The sequence below is a fragment of the Pristiophorus japonicus genome, chromosome 16 (assembly GCF_044704955.1).
Source record: "Pristiophorus japonicus isolate sPriJap1 chromosome 16, sPriJap1.hap1, whole genome shotgun sequence".
NCBI classification, from domain to species: Eukaryota; Metazoa; Chordata; class Chondrichthyes; family Pristiophoridae; genus Pristiophorus; species Pristiophorus japonicus.
In genome coordinates, this window is record NC_091992.1 from 22,495,864 (window position 1) to 22,513,937 (window position 18,074).

General features: G+C 43.1%; 2 protein-coding genes across 8 annotated transcripts in view; one reads left to right on the forward strand and one right to left on the reverse strand.

Annotated features, from left to right (window-relative positions):
- Positions 1 to 18,074, reverse strand: part of LOC139226390 (beta-crystallin A1) — a 77,670-nt gene that overhangs the window by 24,281 nt on the left and 35,315 nt on the right. For 5 of the 7 annotated variants that reach the window (XM_070857128.1, XM_070857130.1, XM_070857129.1 and 2 more), the window contains one exon: positions 3,953 to 4,104. The exons of 1 other annotated variant lie outside the window; for it this stretch is intronic. The gene's annotated coding sequence lies outside the window, so the exon portion shown is untranslated. Of the gene's footprint in view, positions 1 to 3,952; positions 4,105 to 10,205; positions 10,292 to 18,074 lie in introns of those variants that run through there. One more of the 7 variants, XM_070857131.1, reaches the window with a different exon arrangement.
- Positions 497 to 9,265, forward strand: crybb1l3 (crystallin, beta B1, like 3). The gene is made up of 5 exons (XM_070857134.1): positions 497 to 562; positions 1,465 to 1,583; positions 3,983 to 4,115; positions 7,566 to 7,708; positions 9,097 to 9,265. Exons 1-5 carry the CDS (start codon positions 497 to 499, stop codon positions 9,263 to 9,265), a joined length of 630 nt encoding a protein of 209 aa, XP_070713235.1.

Consider the following 18,074-nt stretch of genomic DNA (forward strand, 5'->3'; position numbering starts at 1 on the left):
TGACACTTGCAGCATAAATGAAACAAAAGCCGTACAAAGCTGTCTACCAGGTCAGCTCTTTGTTTTCGGCTACACTTGCGTCTACTGTAGACTGTAGTTTTTGCTGATCTGTGTGATGTGGCAAAGAGAAACAAAGCAAAGAGCTGCTGTCAGCTTCTGCTGCTTCAGTGCAATGCAGTTTTGTTTTGTTTACCCCTTTATGATCTAACCTGGTTCAAAAGAAAAAAAAAGGCAACAAGCAAATCCATTGGGTATATAAATAGGATGAGCTGAGGTTTAAACATCACTTTCCATATTTTTTCTTGTCTGGCAAAAGACTGAGCTGTTTTTAGGTGAGCCATTGGAATACTTTCAAAGGGTTAAACGTATCATCTGGTGTAAAAACTTCATAAAATATGGAAATTAGGGGAAAAAACAAGTTAATGTATGAAATGTATTTAGCATCCAAATCAAATAAATTTGTAATATCTTGATTATTATTTTAGCAGTGGCCACAATGTCTCACAGTGGAACTCAGGGTAGCATTGGAAGCCATTCTGCTTCAGGTCTTCGCAGTAACAGGGTAGGTGTATTGGTGTGTTTCGATTTAAATGTTATTAATACTCTATTATTAATATTAGTGTAGGTACAGAGTGCAGATTAGTGCAAATGAGCATTTACTGCCGTTCCTCGTTATAGAAGCATCTTAACGTGAACTAACTTGTGGGTGGTGAAGAGAAAGTTGGCTTCAGGTGTGACCCAGTGCCAGTCCACTTATTGACTGAGTCTACATGGCATGCACAATGGAGTCTTGTAATCATTAAACATTATTATAGTGAAGTACTCTATATTGTACTTATTTTGTTTTACTCAGGAAACATTGCAGTATTCATTTGCCTAGGATAATTTTAGCAGACTTGCATTTTCCTGCAAATAATACTAACAGTTTGAAAAGGGTACAGGGTGAAATATAATATCCTCGATATTTTTTTATTCCCTCTCATTCCTTGAGTTATGATTGTTCAGAAAGAGCAACCCAATAGTATAGTGCTCAAGTGATCATTCTTCATTGGTGAGCTGAGACAGCGAGCATCAGTAGGCTAATTCACCATGAAGTGCTTTGCAGACGGGACCAATCCTGTCCTCAATGATGTCCACACATGCGCACTTTCCAGGAGCAATCATTAGATAACCACCAGGAGTGGGAACCCTGGATAATTTCTTTCTACTCCCTTGCCCAAGGACGGAGATCTCCGCCAACTGAGCACACCATAGAGGTTGAATGTGAGACCTTCCTGCTCTGTCTGGCTCAATGCCATACAAAGCAGTCATTTACCCAGTGAACCATTATGGTTGCTGTATATGGTATGCTTATTTGAACTAATGATACAAAGTTAGGTTTTAAGTCTGTGAATTGCAATTCACCGTCAATGCTTCAATTGTATCATGGTGATTGAGGTTCATTCTTGCCTCTTTTGTTCTTAGATTATCATCTATGAGTGTGAAAACTTCCAAGGTCGCAGGGTGGACATCAACACAGAGTGTAGAAACATCTGCGATCGGGGATTCAATAGAGTGGGGTCCATCCGTGTTGAATGTGGCCCGTAAGTGCTTTCTATAATAGTCTAATCATGTGTTCTGGAGTGCAGCTGTGTGCTAACTTTTCTCATGATGAGACTTTTAGAGTGGCAATATGCTAAACTAGTTTTTTTTTTGGTGTCCTGATTACTTGTGACTGAGCCCATATATAGTCAGTCAATAATAAGCCAGGACGATACACATTTCCTTTAGAGTGCATTTGTGCTGCTATATGTACGGGGATCTACAGCTTCTGGAGCTCATGAAGCTCCATCCGATGTGTGACGTGTACAGCTGCAAGTGTAACTGTGTGTCACAGAATGGTGATCCTCAAATAAGGAGTGTACAACATACTTCTTATACTTAATTATTATGATGTTTTGTAATTTTGAAGATGAGATCCTTAAATTTTCATTGAACGTAAAGGGAGAGAGTTACACATAAATAAACATGAGTAATACTGAGAATTGAATATGTTATGTCCTACTACTGGTTTCTTGATTTATACTACATTACAACAGTGACTACACTTCAGTTGCTGTAAAGCGCTTTGGGACATCCGGTGGTCATGAAAGATGCTATATAAATGCAAGTCATTCTTTTTACAGTGGTTGCAGAGGGAGCAGGAGCCATGTGCAACCATACTGTGGTTATTTTAGACTAGCCATTGGGTGCCAGCAGGATATTTGTGCCATAGTAATAAAATTATATAGTTCTGCTTTAACTTTGTGGAACAAATCTTAAGTGCTTTATGACATTCACTCAAAGGGTTGTGAATCTTTGGAATTCTCTAGCCCATAGAGCTGTGGATGCTCAGTCGATGAGTATATTCAAGACTGAGATCAACGGATTTTTGGGCACTAAGGCAATCCAGGGATATGGGGATAGGGCGGGAAAGTGTAGTTAATGTAGATGTTCAGCCATGACCTTATTGAATGATGGAGCAGGCGCTATGGGCTGAATGATCTGCTCCAGCTCCTATTTCTTATATCCTAAAGACTTTGCGACATTTCAGAAGTGGTTACGACCTCATTAAAACAACACCCAGCTCTACCTCACTACCACCTCTCTCGAACCCTCCACTGATCCTGATTTGTCTCACTGCTTGTCTGAGATCCAGTACCGGATGAGCAGAAATTTCCTCCCAACTAAATATTGGGAAGACCAAAAGCACTGTCTTCAGTCCCCACCACAAACTCCATTTCCTAGCCAATGACTCCATCCTTCTTCCTGGCCACTGTCTGAGGCTGTATCAAACACGTTCATATCTCCCCCCACGCCTCCCACCGACGCCCCCCTTCCACCCCCTCTCCACCAACATAGAGTATAAGGAGGCCGGGGTCTGCGTATTCCCCCTACACAGAGCTTAAGGAAGACAGGGTCTGCTTATTCTCCCCTTGCATAGAGTGTAAGGGAAGCCCTCCCGCCCCACTCACTGCGTATTTGATCCTGAGATGAGTTTCTGACTACATGCCCTCTCCGTCCCCAAGACCCTCTACTTCCACCTCTAACATTGCCCGTCTCTGTTCAACTCAACTGCTGCTGAAACCCTCATTCATGCCTTTGTTACCTCTAGATGTGACTGTTCCAATACTAGCCTGCAAACTATTATCCACCCTCCATAAACTGGAGTTCATCCAAAACTCTGCTGCCCATATCCTAACTCACACCAAGTCCTATTCACCCATCACCCCTATGCTTATTAACCTACATTGAATCCCAGTCCAGCACTGCCTTGATTTTAAAATTCTCATCCTTGTTTTCAAATCCCTCCACGATTTCGCCCCTCCCTATCTCTGTAACCGTCTCCAGCCCTACAAAGCTCTGAGATTTCTGTGCTCCTCCAATTCTGGCCTCTTGCGCGTCCCCAATTTTAATTGCTCTACCATTTGCGACCGTGCCTTCAGCTGCCTAGCCTCTAAGCTCTGGAACTCCCTCCCTAAACCTCTCCACCTCTTTAGCTCTCTTTCCTCCTTTAAGATGCTCCTTAAAACCTATCCTAATAGTTGCATATGTGGCTCAATGTCAAATTTTGTTTGATAATGCTCTATGAAGCGCTTTAGGATGTTTTTCTACATTAAAGGTGCTATATAAATGCAAGTTTTTGTTGTAATCATGAACTCATTATGCAAAACAAAAACCATCCCATGAAATGATGAAGATATTCAAAGTTGAAGATATAAATATAGGTGTTTCATAGATGGAATCTTCACGCATTTTGAAACTGTTTTAAAATGTCATTGTCCAAACTGCTGTATTCTTAATAACCAATGACAAGTTGCATACTTCCAATTTTGCCAGGTGAAACTTTTAAATTGCAAAATATTTTACAAAGCAGTATCCTGCTTTTTAAAGAATTAAATTAGTTTTATTTTAGCATGTGCAAAGGGCAAACCTGATTTTGTTGCAATCATTTGTTTTTCAGGTGGGTGGGTTATGAACAGCAGAACTTCTGTGGTGAGATGTTCATGTTGGAGAAGGGAGAATATCCTCGTTGGGACTCCTGGTCCAATAGCTATCGCACTGACTGTATCATGTCTTTCAGACCTGTCAAAATGGTAAGCAGAGATTTACTGCAAGACCTGATATTGTACTTCTGCAGTGAATTTTAGACCATGAGATATGAATGAATTTGAAATGAACTTATTGCATAAACAATGAGCATAATTTTATTTTTAAATAACATTTTTCTATTTGAAATGGATCATCATACAATTCCTGAAAAAAATTTTAAAAATTATAATATAGTATAACATATAACTTTTGTCTTGTAGAATTAAAAAGCAGGTCTTCGAGGGTGGTAATCTCCGGTGTACTAATTGTCACGGGGACAATCTGATCAGGAACGTAAATGCAGGGCTGAAAGGGTGGTGTGGCAAGGAGGGGTTCCAGTTTCATGACACATTGGCACCAGTACAGAGACATAAAAAAGGTGTAGCGCTAGGATGGGCTGCATCTGAACCGGGCTGTGACCAAGGTTCTCGGAGAAAGGAAAAATAGGACTTGGAAAGGATTTTAAACTAGTAAACGGAGAGGGAGGGTTCAGGTGGATATAATAGTAACCTAAAGATAAGAAAAAGAGGAATGAGAGCAAAAGTCAGAGTACAAAAAGAGGTAACGGTAACAAAAAGCAGGGGTAATGAAAAATAAGTGCACATTAAATTACTTGTACAACAATGTACAGAGCATCAGCAACAAAACCAGGGAATTGGAGACAATAATTAGAAGTGAGGAAATAGATCTAATAGGAATAATGGAAATGGCTGCAGACAGGACCGGATTGGCAGTTAAATATTACAGGTTATAATGGCCCAGAAATCCAGGTTGGCTGCTTCCCACGGGTGATCAAGTAAAAAACTTTAAAAAGATGCACGGCAACCTGTTCCTGCTGCACCCATGCGAGTTCCCGGTCCTGAGGCCTCCACTGATTGCACGTCGGAGCGCGTGCACGTCAGGACGTGCGCAGGGCTGGAGCTGCAATCACATGGCCATGAGCAGCCAATCAGGTAAAGTATGTTCTCATTCATAATAATGGGATCGCCGTTATTTATAGTTCCCATTATTATGAATGAGAACCCCCCCCCAGCCACACAAAACATTAATAAAAAATACACTACATATTTAACATTAATTTAAATTAAAGTTATTTATGTATTATTCAAAAAAAATATTTTTTCAATTTAAAAAAAAAGTTTTTAAAATTATGCTTTAAAATAAATTTAACATAGTGGGCAGAGTTTTTAAAAATAAAATGTGTTTTTAAAATTTTATTATGTTTTAAGTGTGTTTTAAAACTCTTACGCCTGTAAAAGTAGGCTATGCGCCTGCTTTTATCAGGCGCAAGAGTTTTCAGGACATTTGCTGGGCAAGATATGGGTAAATACCGCAATCTTACCCTTCCAAATGTCCTGGCTGTCGAGATATGGAAGATCTGTCAAGCTCCAGCGATGCCTTCCCGGGTCTGTGTACACACAGTACGGACCCCGGAGGCCGGAATTTCTGCCCCATTGTATTTAGACATGATAGGGAAAGAGAAAGGGGTGGTGGGGTAGCTGTATTAATCAAAAATAATATGACAGTAGCAAGAAAGGACATAACAAAGAAAGAGTTCGGGGCTGAAATTGGTGGACATACCGCCGCGGTCTGCTGACATACTGCCCAAAATCGCAAAATTGATCAAAAAATACCTACAGACCGCCTGGCGGGAAATTCATCAGCGACATACCGCCGAGCGGTATGCATACTGTCCACCCACACGAAGCACCCTACAGACCAGCCAAAAGTCCAACATTGGTTGCATACTGTCAACAGACCACCGGAGCTGCACACCGTCTGAAAAAAGGTGGTTTTATGCCAATGTTAAGTCGGCGGAATGTAAACTACAATGTTCCTCCTCCCCCAGCGATCTATTCCTCCCCCAGCGATCTATTTCTCTCCCCCACCCCCCCCAAAGATATAGTCCTCCCCTTCCCCCAGAGATTGAATCCCATCCCCAGAGAGATCTAATCCTCCCCACCAGAGATCTAGTCCCCCCCCCCCCTACACCCCCCTGAAAAACGGATAAATAAATAAATAACAATATAAGTATTATAAATAAAAACACTGCACAAAACAATTAAAAATCTAAACGTACCTGGAGACACTTATTGCGATCCGACGTCAGCAGTCTCTGGCCTCCGGACTGCTTTTCTCGGATCGGGGGGGAGGGGGGTGGGTGGGGCACGGGGGCTGAGGTCGATGGAAGAGCGCGCATGTGCAGAACTCGGGACCCGAAGAGTCCCGAGTCCCAGGCAACTTACGCTGCACCGCTGGAGCAGACCGTCCATCATACTCCGCTGACGCACCGCTCAGGACCGCCCGGACCAATGTTGTTAGCACTCCGCCCCAGCGGTATCGGGTGGTGAAGATCGACTGACCACCGCGAGACTGCTGAGAATTGGGCGGTCCACCAAAGTTGGGCCCTATAGAAACAGAATCCAAATGGATTGAGATGAAGGATAGGAAGAGATTGGTTACGCTATTTGGGGTATACTTCAAACAACCAAATAGTGAAAAGGAAGTGGAGGGAGAAATATGTAGGCAAATGTATGAAATAGTAAAAAGCACAGAATCATAATCATGGGGGATTTCAATTATTGCTAAATAAACTGGCAGGGAGATGGAGTGAAAGGAGAGACGGGATGGAGTTTTTACAATGTATACAAGACTTCTTTCGGACCCAATATGTAAGAAGCCTGACAAGGGAGGAAGCACTGTTAGTAATGGGTAATGAACCGAAACAGATAAAGGACTTGAAATTCAGCAAAAACAGTATTTTTTGAAAAAAAAACATTTTCGTTTCACTACTGCCGATAGGCTGGATATTCAACCTTTAATTTACGCAGCAGTAAAAATCGGCATTACATGAGGATTTGCAGTGCAAACTGCGAATATCGGCAACTTTAGTCTGAGGCCAATAGCGCTGTGAGAGAGGCCTTGAGAGGAGGGAAAAACACCACAAAAAATATTGGAAAAAAAAAAAATTCACTAAACCCTTACTTTCTAAATCGCTGAAAAAGAATTTAAAAAATAAAAACTTTAACTTACCTTTTTGCAGATCTTCATACTTACCGCTGCTGGCAGGGCTGTAACGACAGGTTTTTCTCTGTCAGTATTCTGGGCGCAGAATACGGGTGCGAAGAGAGACAAATTTTTGGCGAAAATGCTATTTCGGGTCTTGCATGGCGGCGCTCCTCTCCCCAGCGGTACGTGGAAAGCGCCACCGCAAAACGGTGCCTGAAGTTCCCGCCGACCGGTTTTTTGCCAAATATGGTGAAATATCGCCAAAGACCCGGTCACAAAGTCGCCGAATTTCTAGCCCAAAAGGTGTAGGCGTGGGAGAACATCTAGGGATTAGTGATCACAACATTATAATGTTTAAAATATACTTTAAATAAAGCCAGAAAAAAATATACTTTTTTTGTACTATGAAATTACTGAGAATTCTTAAAACTGCCATATCATTACAGGATGGCCAGGACCATAAAATTTGTCTTCATGAATGTGCCAACTTTGACGGAAGAAAAATGGAGATCTGCGATGAGGACATTCCCAGCCTGTGGGCCTATGGTTTCCAGGATAGAGTTGCCAGTATTAAAGTCATTGGTGGAACGTAAGTAACAGACTTTTCCTCATAGAACACATTTTTAAAATTGGATCTCCCCTTTGGCAAATTCGAACAAAAACTAAAATACCTTTAGTATCTAAAATAAATCATGTCCGTATTCGTTTTATGCAACTTGCATTTATACGGGACCCTCGTGTAGAAGATTAGCTCAGAACACTGTTCTAGGGGGAAAAGGACAATGCAAAACAGGGAAGGATGTGGGAAGGAAACAAAGGCATGGCCAAGTATATTTTTGAAGGAAGGGAGAGAAGTTGCAAGCCAAGTTGGATTTCGGGGAAAAATTCAAAAGAGCAGCCATTCATAGTGGCTGAACGATCTGCCTCTGAAGATGGGAGTGAAGGGACTAGTAGCTGAGCAGCAACCCAGAATGGAGGTTGCAGACTGGGACATATGACTACAGAAGATCACTACGATAAGGTAAAGTAAGACCTGGAAGGATGTGAGAATGAAGGTGAGGACTTTTTAAGGACAAGGTGGTGGGGTACAGGAGTTTGTGTGAGAGAGGACTCATGGCACTGTGTCTAGAATATCTGAACTTTATAGAGAATGGATGCTTGAGAATTAATGCTGATATTAATACGCTTCACTTCCAAAGTTTAAAAAAAAATTCCAATACTTGATAAGAAAGCAGATTATCTTATGGTTTGATGATGACCATTTTCTAAAAGGTCAAAAGTTAATTTAAGCAGGAAAACTATGTAGAATAGTCTCTACAAGTTATGCAATAGGTCATAAGTACAACATTTATAACATTGTAAAGGTTCATATTTTTTTCTTTAATCCATTTAGTCTATTTTGATAAAGAAAAGTAATTTTTCACAAAGATTTTTACTTGTTTTAATAAACAGGGAATGTTTTTATACTTCCTGTTGCTGTTGCTTTTCCACCTTCACAAAGTTCCCATCCAACTGGTGCATAGTCTTTTTCACAGCCACTGTCAGTATCAATCTTTACCAACCAATAGCTATTGTATATCAGTAGATCCCATGTAAATCTTAATAGTTTGTGTGTCCTTTTTTGGTATTACATGTATATTATATGAAAGCTGTACACCATTTGTACAGGAAACATGCACCGTTTGTACAGAAAATGCAGTTTATGCAGTTGCACTAATTTGAGAGCGAGCTATATCAATACTGGTCAATACTGGTTTTTCTATCACCAACAATTTTTCCTGGTTCAAAATCAATTCCTTTCCGACACTAAGCATAGTTTACAGAATATATGTATATATACACAACTGATACACTAGCAATGAGTGGTTATATTTTATCTGATCTGTACAAGAAGCAGAGGTATTCACTGTATTTGCTCAGTAATATAATGGAAGACTTGCCCTTTAATCTGTTTTGTTGTCCTTTTGTACTTTTTAGATGGGTTGGCTACGAATACCCAGGCTACAGAGGTTATCAATATGTGCTCGAGTGTGGACCATACAAGCATTGGAATGAATGGGGTGCTCAACAGCCTTTGATTCAGTCCATGCGCCGTGTGAAGGACCAGCAGTGGTACAAAAGGGGCTGCTTCGAGTTTGTACACTAAAATAAAACATGCTTCTGGACAGCCATGGGAATAATTTTATTGTTTTCATATCAGGCCCACAGAAATTAAAAATCACCTTTCCAGTAACATTGATACATCTGAAGTATTGTTGTATATCATCACTTCGCGTTTTTAAATTATAATGTAATTTTAATGTCCATGACATTATTTCCTTTTGCTAACAACAAATCTCAATTATCCTAGAGCCATTAAAAAACAATGACATCTAGTTTTAGTCCAGTTTATGTTTCTCAGCTCTCTATCTTCAGAGTGCATTATGAATACTTTTTTTTTGTGGCCCTGAATATGATTTTGGGAAAATGGGGAATGGATGACCTCCTGCAGTGTGGATGACTCTCCGCTGTATCTTACTCAGGGATGCAGACATCTTTAGCAAACCTCGCACACATACCACAACATTCAGTTTTTGTCTCTTTTTCATTTCCATTACTTTCAATATTTGTAACTCATGTCATTCCTTTTACCAATAAAAGTAATCTCTACTGTCTTACAGAGATAATAAAATTGTAACTTCAACTAGCTGGCCACAGTTTGTTAATTTTATCACACAGCATGGTTGTTGTCATTCAGGAGTCTTGATGAAACGAACGGTTAATAGCACTTATCTGTAAGTTGTCAATCTACAGGAACTTGCATTTCAACATGTTTTTTTGTTAACAAAACATTAGAATTTAGTGACTTGTAACTTATGTGACTCACCACGTATCTACCAATTTGGAGAAACATGGGGGTCGTATTTGAACTTTACTGCCTGGATGTTAAGCTGGGCAGAGTACAGAAAGGGGAAATCTGGCATTGGATTGTACAGAGGTTAACATAACCTGCCTCATTTTCCTTCCATTTATTTCAACTGGAAGCAGAGTCAGAACAGCTGTGTTGCCTGCATAAGATCCAACGCACCAGTAAAATTTTGACTTACACAAGTAGTAGCAGTTCCAACTAGATTCTTTTAATTGACTTTCTGATGAATATAATGTGGGCATGCAACTCCGCGGACCTCTTCTCACTGCAACAATGTGAAAACAGGTAGGGAAGCAGGGAACAGGAGATATAAGGAAAACAATCAGAACTTGTATGATTCCAAAAAGCATGCTTTGGCACATCAGATCAAAAAGGTTCTTTCCTAATAGGCAGGCAATCATGTTATTAATCTATTTTACCATTCATATGGATAGGACGGGTGAACAGTAGATTTCTGGTCATTCGGTGGGTTTCACATGTTCTTGATATCTAACTTACATATGAAGCAATTACCTGCTCTCAAATAAACAGCTTGGCTCTGTGAATAATCTCTGAGTAAATGACACGAGTCCGCAAGTTCTTATGAACTTAAGCTTTCAAAAGCATGAGATGATTTCTAGTGCAGCTGGCTTATGAATACGGATATGTAATTTCACTGGTGATATCTTGGTTTTGTATATTGTTCTTTTTTCCCCAGAGGGACAAAGGAACTGTCACAATTAATTTTGCTTTAAAATCGTATGAAACCATACAATAAAGAAATTGTATAGTTTGAAGCATTATGGTGGTCTACTCCCTACACAATGGTCTTAGAAAAGTTTTTGCTGGAAACTATTAATGTAATAAATAAGACAGAAATTGCTTTAATTCACAAACACATTCATTATAGCCTAATTAACATATTTCAATCAAAAGGAGAGCTGATCAAAATAGGGACATTAGAGTCCATCTGCAGGTGTAGCCTTGAATGAAAATCAATCTGAGGGATCATTTTACATCTCAAGATGAAAGAAACTCACATTTCTATTGCAAGTTTCACAACATTAGGATGCTCCAAAGCACTTCACAACCAAACTTTGAAGTGCAGTCACTGTGGTAATGTAGGGAAATGCGGCAGCCAATTAGTGCAGAGCAAGGCCCCACACATCAATGAGATTAATGAGCAGATAATCTGTTTTAGTGATGCTGGTTAAGGGATAAATGTTGATCAGGATTTCAAGAGAATTCTGATACTTTTTTTGAATGGTGCCATTGCATCTCTTATCAGCACCTGAGAGGGAAGATGGCCTCTGTTTAACAAATCCTCTGAAAGATGGAACCTCCAATAGTGCAACACTCCTTCAGTGCTACACTAAAGTAGTTACCTAGATATTATGCTCAAGCCTCTAGAGAGGGGCTTGAACCCACAATCTTTGAGAGCGCTACCACTAAGCCAAGGTTAACATCTTAGGATGTCCATGCAAATTGGCAGTATAACTCAGGAGACTACCAAGATCACTAAATATGAAACCCCTCCAAGAGGCTGTTGACACATTTTGAGGCCACAATTGAGCCTCGCCCCAAACGGGGCAGACCGACTGGATTTGAAAGTTTTTCTCCGGCCCAGGCTATGGGGCGCAGAGACTGGAGAAATTCAGGACTCTGAATTTTTTTTTTGCGTCGGTGAGATATTCCGGTCGGGTACGCCCGGACCAGTCACTTGCGCCACATTGATAATGTCAGCGCATCGCTGATGCATCACGACGTCTCTCCCCTTCAGTTAAAGGGGAGAACCGCTGCGATCTCTGCATACTTTCAAGTTAGGTCCACTGGGCCACCAGGGAGGGTTTCGGCTGGGGCAGTGGCCCGGCACCCAAGAGGGGGTACCAGGCTGCCTGTTGGCGGCCCAGCCGAACCCAGGGGCATAATTGACTGATCAATCTGGCAGTCGGCCGACAAAAAAAATTAACATGGCGGTTGCAGCAGTGCGCCCTCCCCTTTAAGGGCGGACGGGCCGCCATGCTACGGAGTGTGTACCGACAGTAAAAGCTGTCGGGGGCACCGACCGGCTCCAGGGCTGCTCCCACGGGGCAATTGTGGAAAGGGGCAATTTCGCGAGTGGGTCTCCGCCAGTTGGAAAGAGGTTGGCGCGCATGCACACTATGGTGGCAAAACAGGCCGAGTGGCCCCAGACACCGCTCGAACCCTGAGGTAGGGCAATTGGCAAAATGATGGCCCCTCCGCAGAGAGTCGATAGCCATTCTGCGCTGCCCCGCAGCTGCTGCTTTCAGGCGGCCGTAGGCCTCATCGGGGGGACAATTTCAGCCCCATTGTATTTGCAAGGAATGCAGTATAAATCCAGGCTTCCTGATATCTCTTTAATTCTCTATCTTTCTTTCTATCATATGTATGCATTTGTTCCAATTCTGCCCACTACTCAATCTATCTCTGACCTCCTGCATTCTTCCTCATAGTTTGCCATGCCCCATAGCTTGGTATCATCAGCAAAATTTGATAGTTCCTCGATGCTCAAATCTTCGATGCAGACAAAGAACAAGTGAAGTTCCAACACAGATCCCTGGAGCACACCACTAGTTACTCCTGCCAACCAAACATCCAGGGGGGAATTTTAACCTAAAGAAAAGTGAATTTGGACCGTGGGGTAGTTAAATTGGATTCCCAACCTGAACCCGCCCACTTCTGGTTTTAACAGAGGCATGACGGGAAGTGGGACGGGGGGGGCCAGCCAACCCACACCCTGGAGGCGGAATTTTCATTTCAATATTTATGAGGCTGGAAGCCTCTTTTTTCATGGAGTGATTATTTGCAAAGCATTTTTGACTGTCTCTGCGCATGCTATCTGTTTGGTACCACACATGCACACTCAATCCGGTCACGCATGTGCAGCACCAACGCCCTTGGGCCTGCTATCCTCTGCTCCATTTGGAGAATGTCAGGGGATCAGGCTGATGGCCGGGGGTAGGGGCGGTGAGGAGGAGAAGGGATCGAAGGGGGGGGGGAGAAAGAGAGAGAGAGAGAGTCAGGATCGAAGGGGGGCAGAGAGAGGAGATCAGAGGGGGAGGGAGAATCGGAGGGGGAGAGAGAGAAGATCGGAGGGGGAGAGAGAGCGATCTGAGGGGGAGAGAGAAATCAGAGAAGGAGCTCAGAGAGGGAGGAGCTCAGAGAGAGGGGAGAAGGTCAGGAACTCTGAGAAAGAAGGTCAGGAACTTTTTTGGGGGGTGGGGTAGTACAGTGAGAACAGTGGAGGAGGGAAGAATGTGATCCAGGTTTAAAGAAGCCGGGCGGTGGGGGTGGAGGGCTGAGAGCAAGAACATGATCGAGATGGGAAGATGGATAAAGTTCTCCCGCCCTTTGTTAGGCCTGGATCATGGTAGTCCACACCCACCGCCTTTAAACCTGCACCACGTTCACCCTCTCCCCCTCCGCCCGCGCCCCAGGCTGCAGCAGTTCAAGAAGGAACCTCACAACCACGCTCTTAAAAGAAACTAGGAAAGGAAGAAAATAAATAAAATCATAGAATCATTACAACAAAGGAGGCCATTCGGCCCGTCGAGCCCGTGCCAGCTCTCTACAAGAGTACTTCAGCTAGTACACTGCCCCGCCCTTTTCTCGTAGCCCTGCAATTTTTTGTCCTTCAGGGACTTATCCAATTCCCTTCTGAAAGCCATGATTGAATCTGCCTCCACCACCCTTTCAGGCAGTGCATTCCAGATCATAACCACTCCCCGCGTAAAAAGATTTTTCCTCATGTTGCCTTTGGTTCTTCTGCCAATCACCTTAAATCTATGTCCTCTGGTTCTCGACCCTTCTACCAATGGGAACAGTTTCTATCTACTGTCTTAACCACTCATAATTTTGAACACCTCTATTAAATCTCCTCTCAATCTTCTCTAAGGAGAACAACCCCAGCTTCTCCAGTCTATCCACGTAAGTGTAATTCCTCATTCCTGGAATCATTCTTGTAAATCTTTTCTGCACCCTCTCTAAAGCCTTCACATCTTTCTTAAATTGCGGTGCCCAGAATTGGACACAATACTCCAGTTGAGGCCGAACCAGTGTTTTATAAAAGTTCATCATAACTTCCTTGCTTTTGTACTCTATGGGCTAGACTTTACCTAAAGCCCCCCACTGCCCGATTGCCGCCCAGAAAGACCGCTAAGATTCTTCAAATAACGCTGGTGAAAAATTCCATAAAAAAAGGGAAAAAATGCTGCCCAGTAAGAAAATGAATCTTACACGAAGATTCTCGGCGGTTTAAGGCGAAACTAGGTAAAATGGGCGGTTCTTACCGGAATGGACGGTAAGTACTCAAAATTTAGACCAAGGCTGCGGTTGGGTCGAGGGAGGGGGGAAAACTCAAAAAATATTTTTTCAATTAAACAAAAAGTAAAAAGTTAGAAAACATTCTCCAGACCCTTTTTAACGTAATCGTCGTTAGAGAATTTTTAAAATAATTATAAAAAACCTTGAACTCACCTTTCTTTGCAGGGTACTCATCTACCACTCTGTTTGCGGCAGCTTTTCGTTTCCTCGGCGGTATGTACGGGTCCCCATTGAGGCAAAACTTGGATCCTGGCGGTTTTCTCGGCGGTGCACACAGATGTATATGGGCGATTTGCTCCCCTGCGGTATTTTCAAAATGTCGGCGGAACTCTTTTTTTTAAAAAAAAGAGGAAACTTTCGCCGGGCGGTTTTTCACTGAAAAAGAGCTGTACCACCGAGAAAACCACCAAAAATGAAGGGAAAGTCTAGTCCTATGTCTCTAATAAACTTTAAGAAATTAGAGCGTATACAGTGTTGGTCCTACAACATGCGTAACATTACACTTGTGTGTTATTTGCCGTACTCGACTATTCCAATGTTTTCCTGGCCAGCCTCTCACCTTCCATGCTCAATGAACTTGAGCTCATCCAAAGCTCTGCTGTACATATCCTAACACACAGCAACTCCCATTCACCCATCACCACTGTGCTCGTCAAGCTGTGCAGCTGTCTGGAGGTCCCGAGCAGCACGTTAAAGGGACCGCGCACCCAAAAATAAATAGGGGGAACATTGAAATAAAAACAGAAAGTGTTGGAAATGGGTCATCGACCTGCAATGTCAACTCTCTTCCTCCACAGCTGCTGCCTGTCCTGCTGAGTATTTCCAGCACTTTGTTTTTATTTCAGATTTTCAGTATCTGTAATAGTTTGCACTTTTATTAGGGGAAACATTGTCCACCAATACCTTGATTTTAAAATTCTTATCATCATGTGTGTTTAAATGACTATAGTCAGAAATATCAGAACCTTTTTTTTTTACAAACTTACTTAGTGATTATTCACTTCCTTTAAGAGATTAAACAAGGTGGAGAGAGTCAAAGTAGTAGCTTGACTCATGGGCCAAAGTATCTATGCTTTAATTGAGGCAATCTAAGTGTGCAATTATACTATTACTCTTCTGCAAAAGCTGGAGATGGTTCAAGAAAGTATTAAGTTATTAGTGATAATTCCAGAGAAGGAAACAGAAATAACAAAAACAGAGAAATTACTAGATGCTTTTTGTTATGTCTTGAATAAAGAGTCAGACTAGATACTGCAAGCTCAAAGTAAGGTGTGACCGTAGTCCTTTATTACAGATCTCAGAGTGCCTCTCCAGCCTGTGAGGTCTCCTTATATACAGGTGCTCCCAGGGGATTGTGGGATCCCTTGGGACTCCAGGGGATAAGCCCTCTGGTGGTATTTACAGGTTTACATACATAACAACACCCCCCCCCCCCCCCCAAGTCAATAGTGTAACTATTTACAATTTGAGTCGATCTGGGGCCTTCCTTTCCCTGGTTGATCATCTCGGTGCAAATGTTGGTGTTGGTGAGTCATTTGTTGGGCCTTCGCTGGGCTGCTGCGCAGTTGGCCTTGCTGGGCTGCTGTGAGTGGTGAGTCTTGCTGGGTTGCTGCGGGTGATGGGTTCTGCTTCGTGGTCAACCGCTGGGTTGGTTGCCACTTGTGTGTGTGTTGGAGGGTCGAAAAAGGTAAAGTCTATTGTGGGTTGTTCTGGATAGTCAGTAAATCTGAGTTTGGTTTGGTCCAAGTGTTTCCTGCAGGTGAGTCCATTCGCGAGTTTGACCACAAACACCCCACTCCCCTCTTTGGCCAACACAGTTCCAGCAAGCCACTTGGGACCTTGGCCATAGTTCAACACAAATACAGGGTCATTTATTTCAATTTCACGTGACACATTTGCGCGATCATGATATGTATTCTGTTGAAGCCGCCTGCTCTCTACCTGTTCGTGTAGCTCAGGGTGGACTAACGAGAGCCTTGTCTTAAGTGCCCTTTTCATGAGCAGTTCAGCGGGAGGAACCCCAGTGAGCGAGTGGGGTCTTGTGCAGTAACTAAGCAGGACTCGGGATAAGCGAGTCTGCAGTGAGCCTTCAGTTACCCTTTTCAAGCTCTGCTTGATTGTTTGAACTGCTCGTTCTGCCTGACGGTTGGATGCTGGTTTAAACGGGGCAGACGTGACATGTTTGACCCCATTGCGGGTCATGAACGCCTTGAATTCGGCACTGGTAAAGCACGGCCCATTGTCACTTACAAGGACATCAGGCAGGCCGTGAGTGGCAAACATGGCCCGTAGGCTTTCAATGGTGGCAGCGGATGTGCTTGCCGACATTATCACACATTCAATCCATTTGGAGTACGCATCTACAATCACTAAGAACATTTTTCCAAGAATGGGCCTGCATAGTCAATATGAACCCTAGACCACGGTTTGGAGGGTCAGGACCATAAACTTAGTGGCGCCTCCCTGGATGCATTGCTTAACTGGGAACATGTATTACATTTGTGCATGCAGGACTCCAAGTCTGCATCGATACCGGACCACCACACGTGGAATCTGGCTATCGCTTTCATCATTACGATGCCTGGGTGGGTGCTGTGGAGATCACTAATGAAGGTGTCCCTGCCCATTTTTGGCCCCACTACCCGATTACCCCATAGGAGGCAGTCTGCCTATATAGACATTTCATCTTTGCACCGCTGGTACGGCTTTATTTCTTCCTGCATCTCTAACAGGACACTAGACCAACTCCCGTGGAGCACACAGTTTTTTATTAAGGGGTCCTGGCTCGTCCAGGTTCTAATCTGTCGGGTGGTAACAGCTGATTGCTCATTCTCGAATGCTTCCATTACCATAACTAAATCTCCGCCCCTGTGATGGGCAATGGCAGCCTACTGAGAGCATCGGCACAGTTTTCTGCGCTTGGCCTGTGGTGGATGGCATAGTTGTATGCGGACATGAGCGCCCATCTCTGGATGCGGGTCGATGCATTCGTATTTATCCCCTTACTTTAATAGAGGGATATAAGCGACTTATGGTCGGTTTCCAATTCAAATTTGAGCCCGAGCAGATATTGATGCAGTTTCTTTACCCCGTAAACACACGCTAATGCTTCTTTTTCGATCATACAGTAGGTCCTCTCAGCCTTAGACAGACTTCTGGATGCATAAGCAACTAGTTGCAATTTCCCAAATTCATTAGCTTACTGCAATACACACCCGACCCTGTACGAGGCGCATCACATGCTAGTACCAAACACTTACATAGATCGTATAACACAAGCAATTTGTTTGAACAGTTTCCTAGCTTTCTCAAAAGCATTTTCTTGGCTTTTACCCCATACCCATTCATCTCCCTTACGCAGTAAAGACTGCAGGGGTTCTAACAATGTGCTAAAACCCAGTAAGAAGTTAACAAAATAGTTCAGGAGTCCTAGAAACGACCACAGCTCCGTCACGTTCTGTGGTCTCGGTGCGTTCTTGATTGCCTCCATTTTCGAATCGGTGGGCCTGATACCATCCGCCACGATTTTTCTCCCCAGGAAGTCCACTTCGGGCGCTAGGAAAATGCACTTTGAGTGTTTTAGCCTGAGCCCCACACATTTAAGCCGACTAAGAACCTTCTCCAGGTTCTGCAGATACTCGACGGTGTCCCGACCTGTAACCAAGATGTCGTCCTGGAAGATCACGGTGTGTGGGACTGACTTCAGCAAGCTTTCCATGTTCCT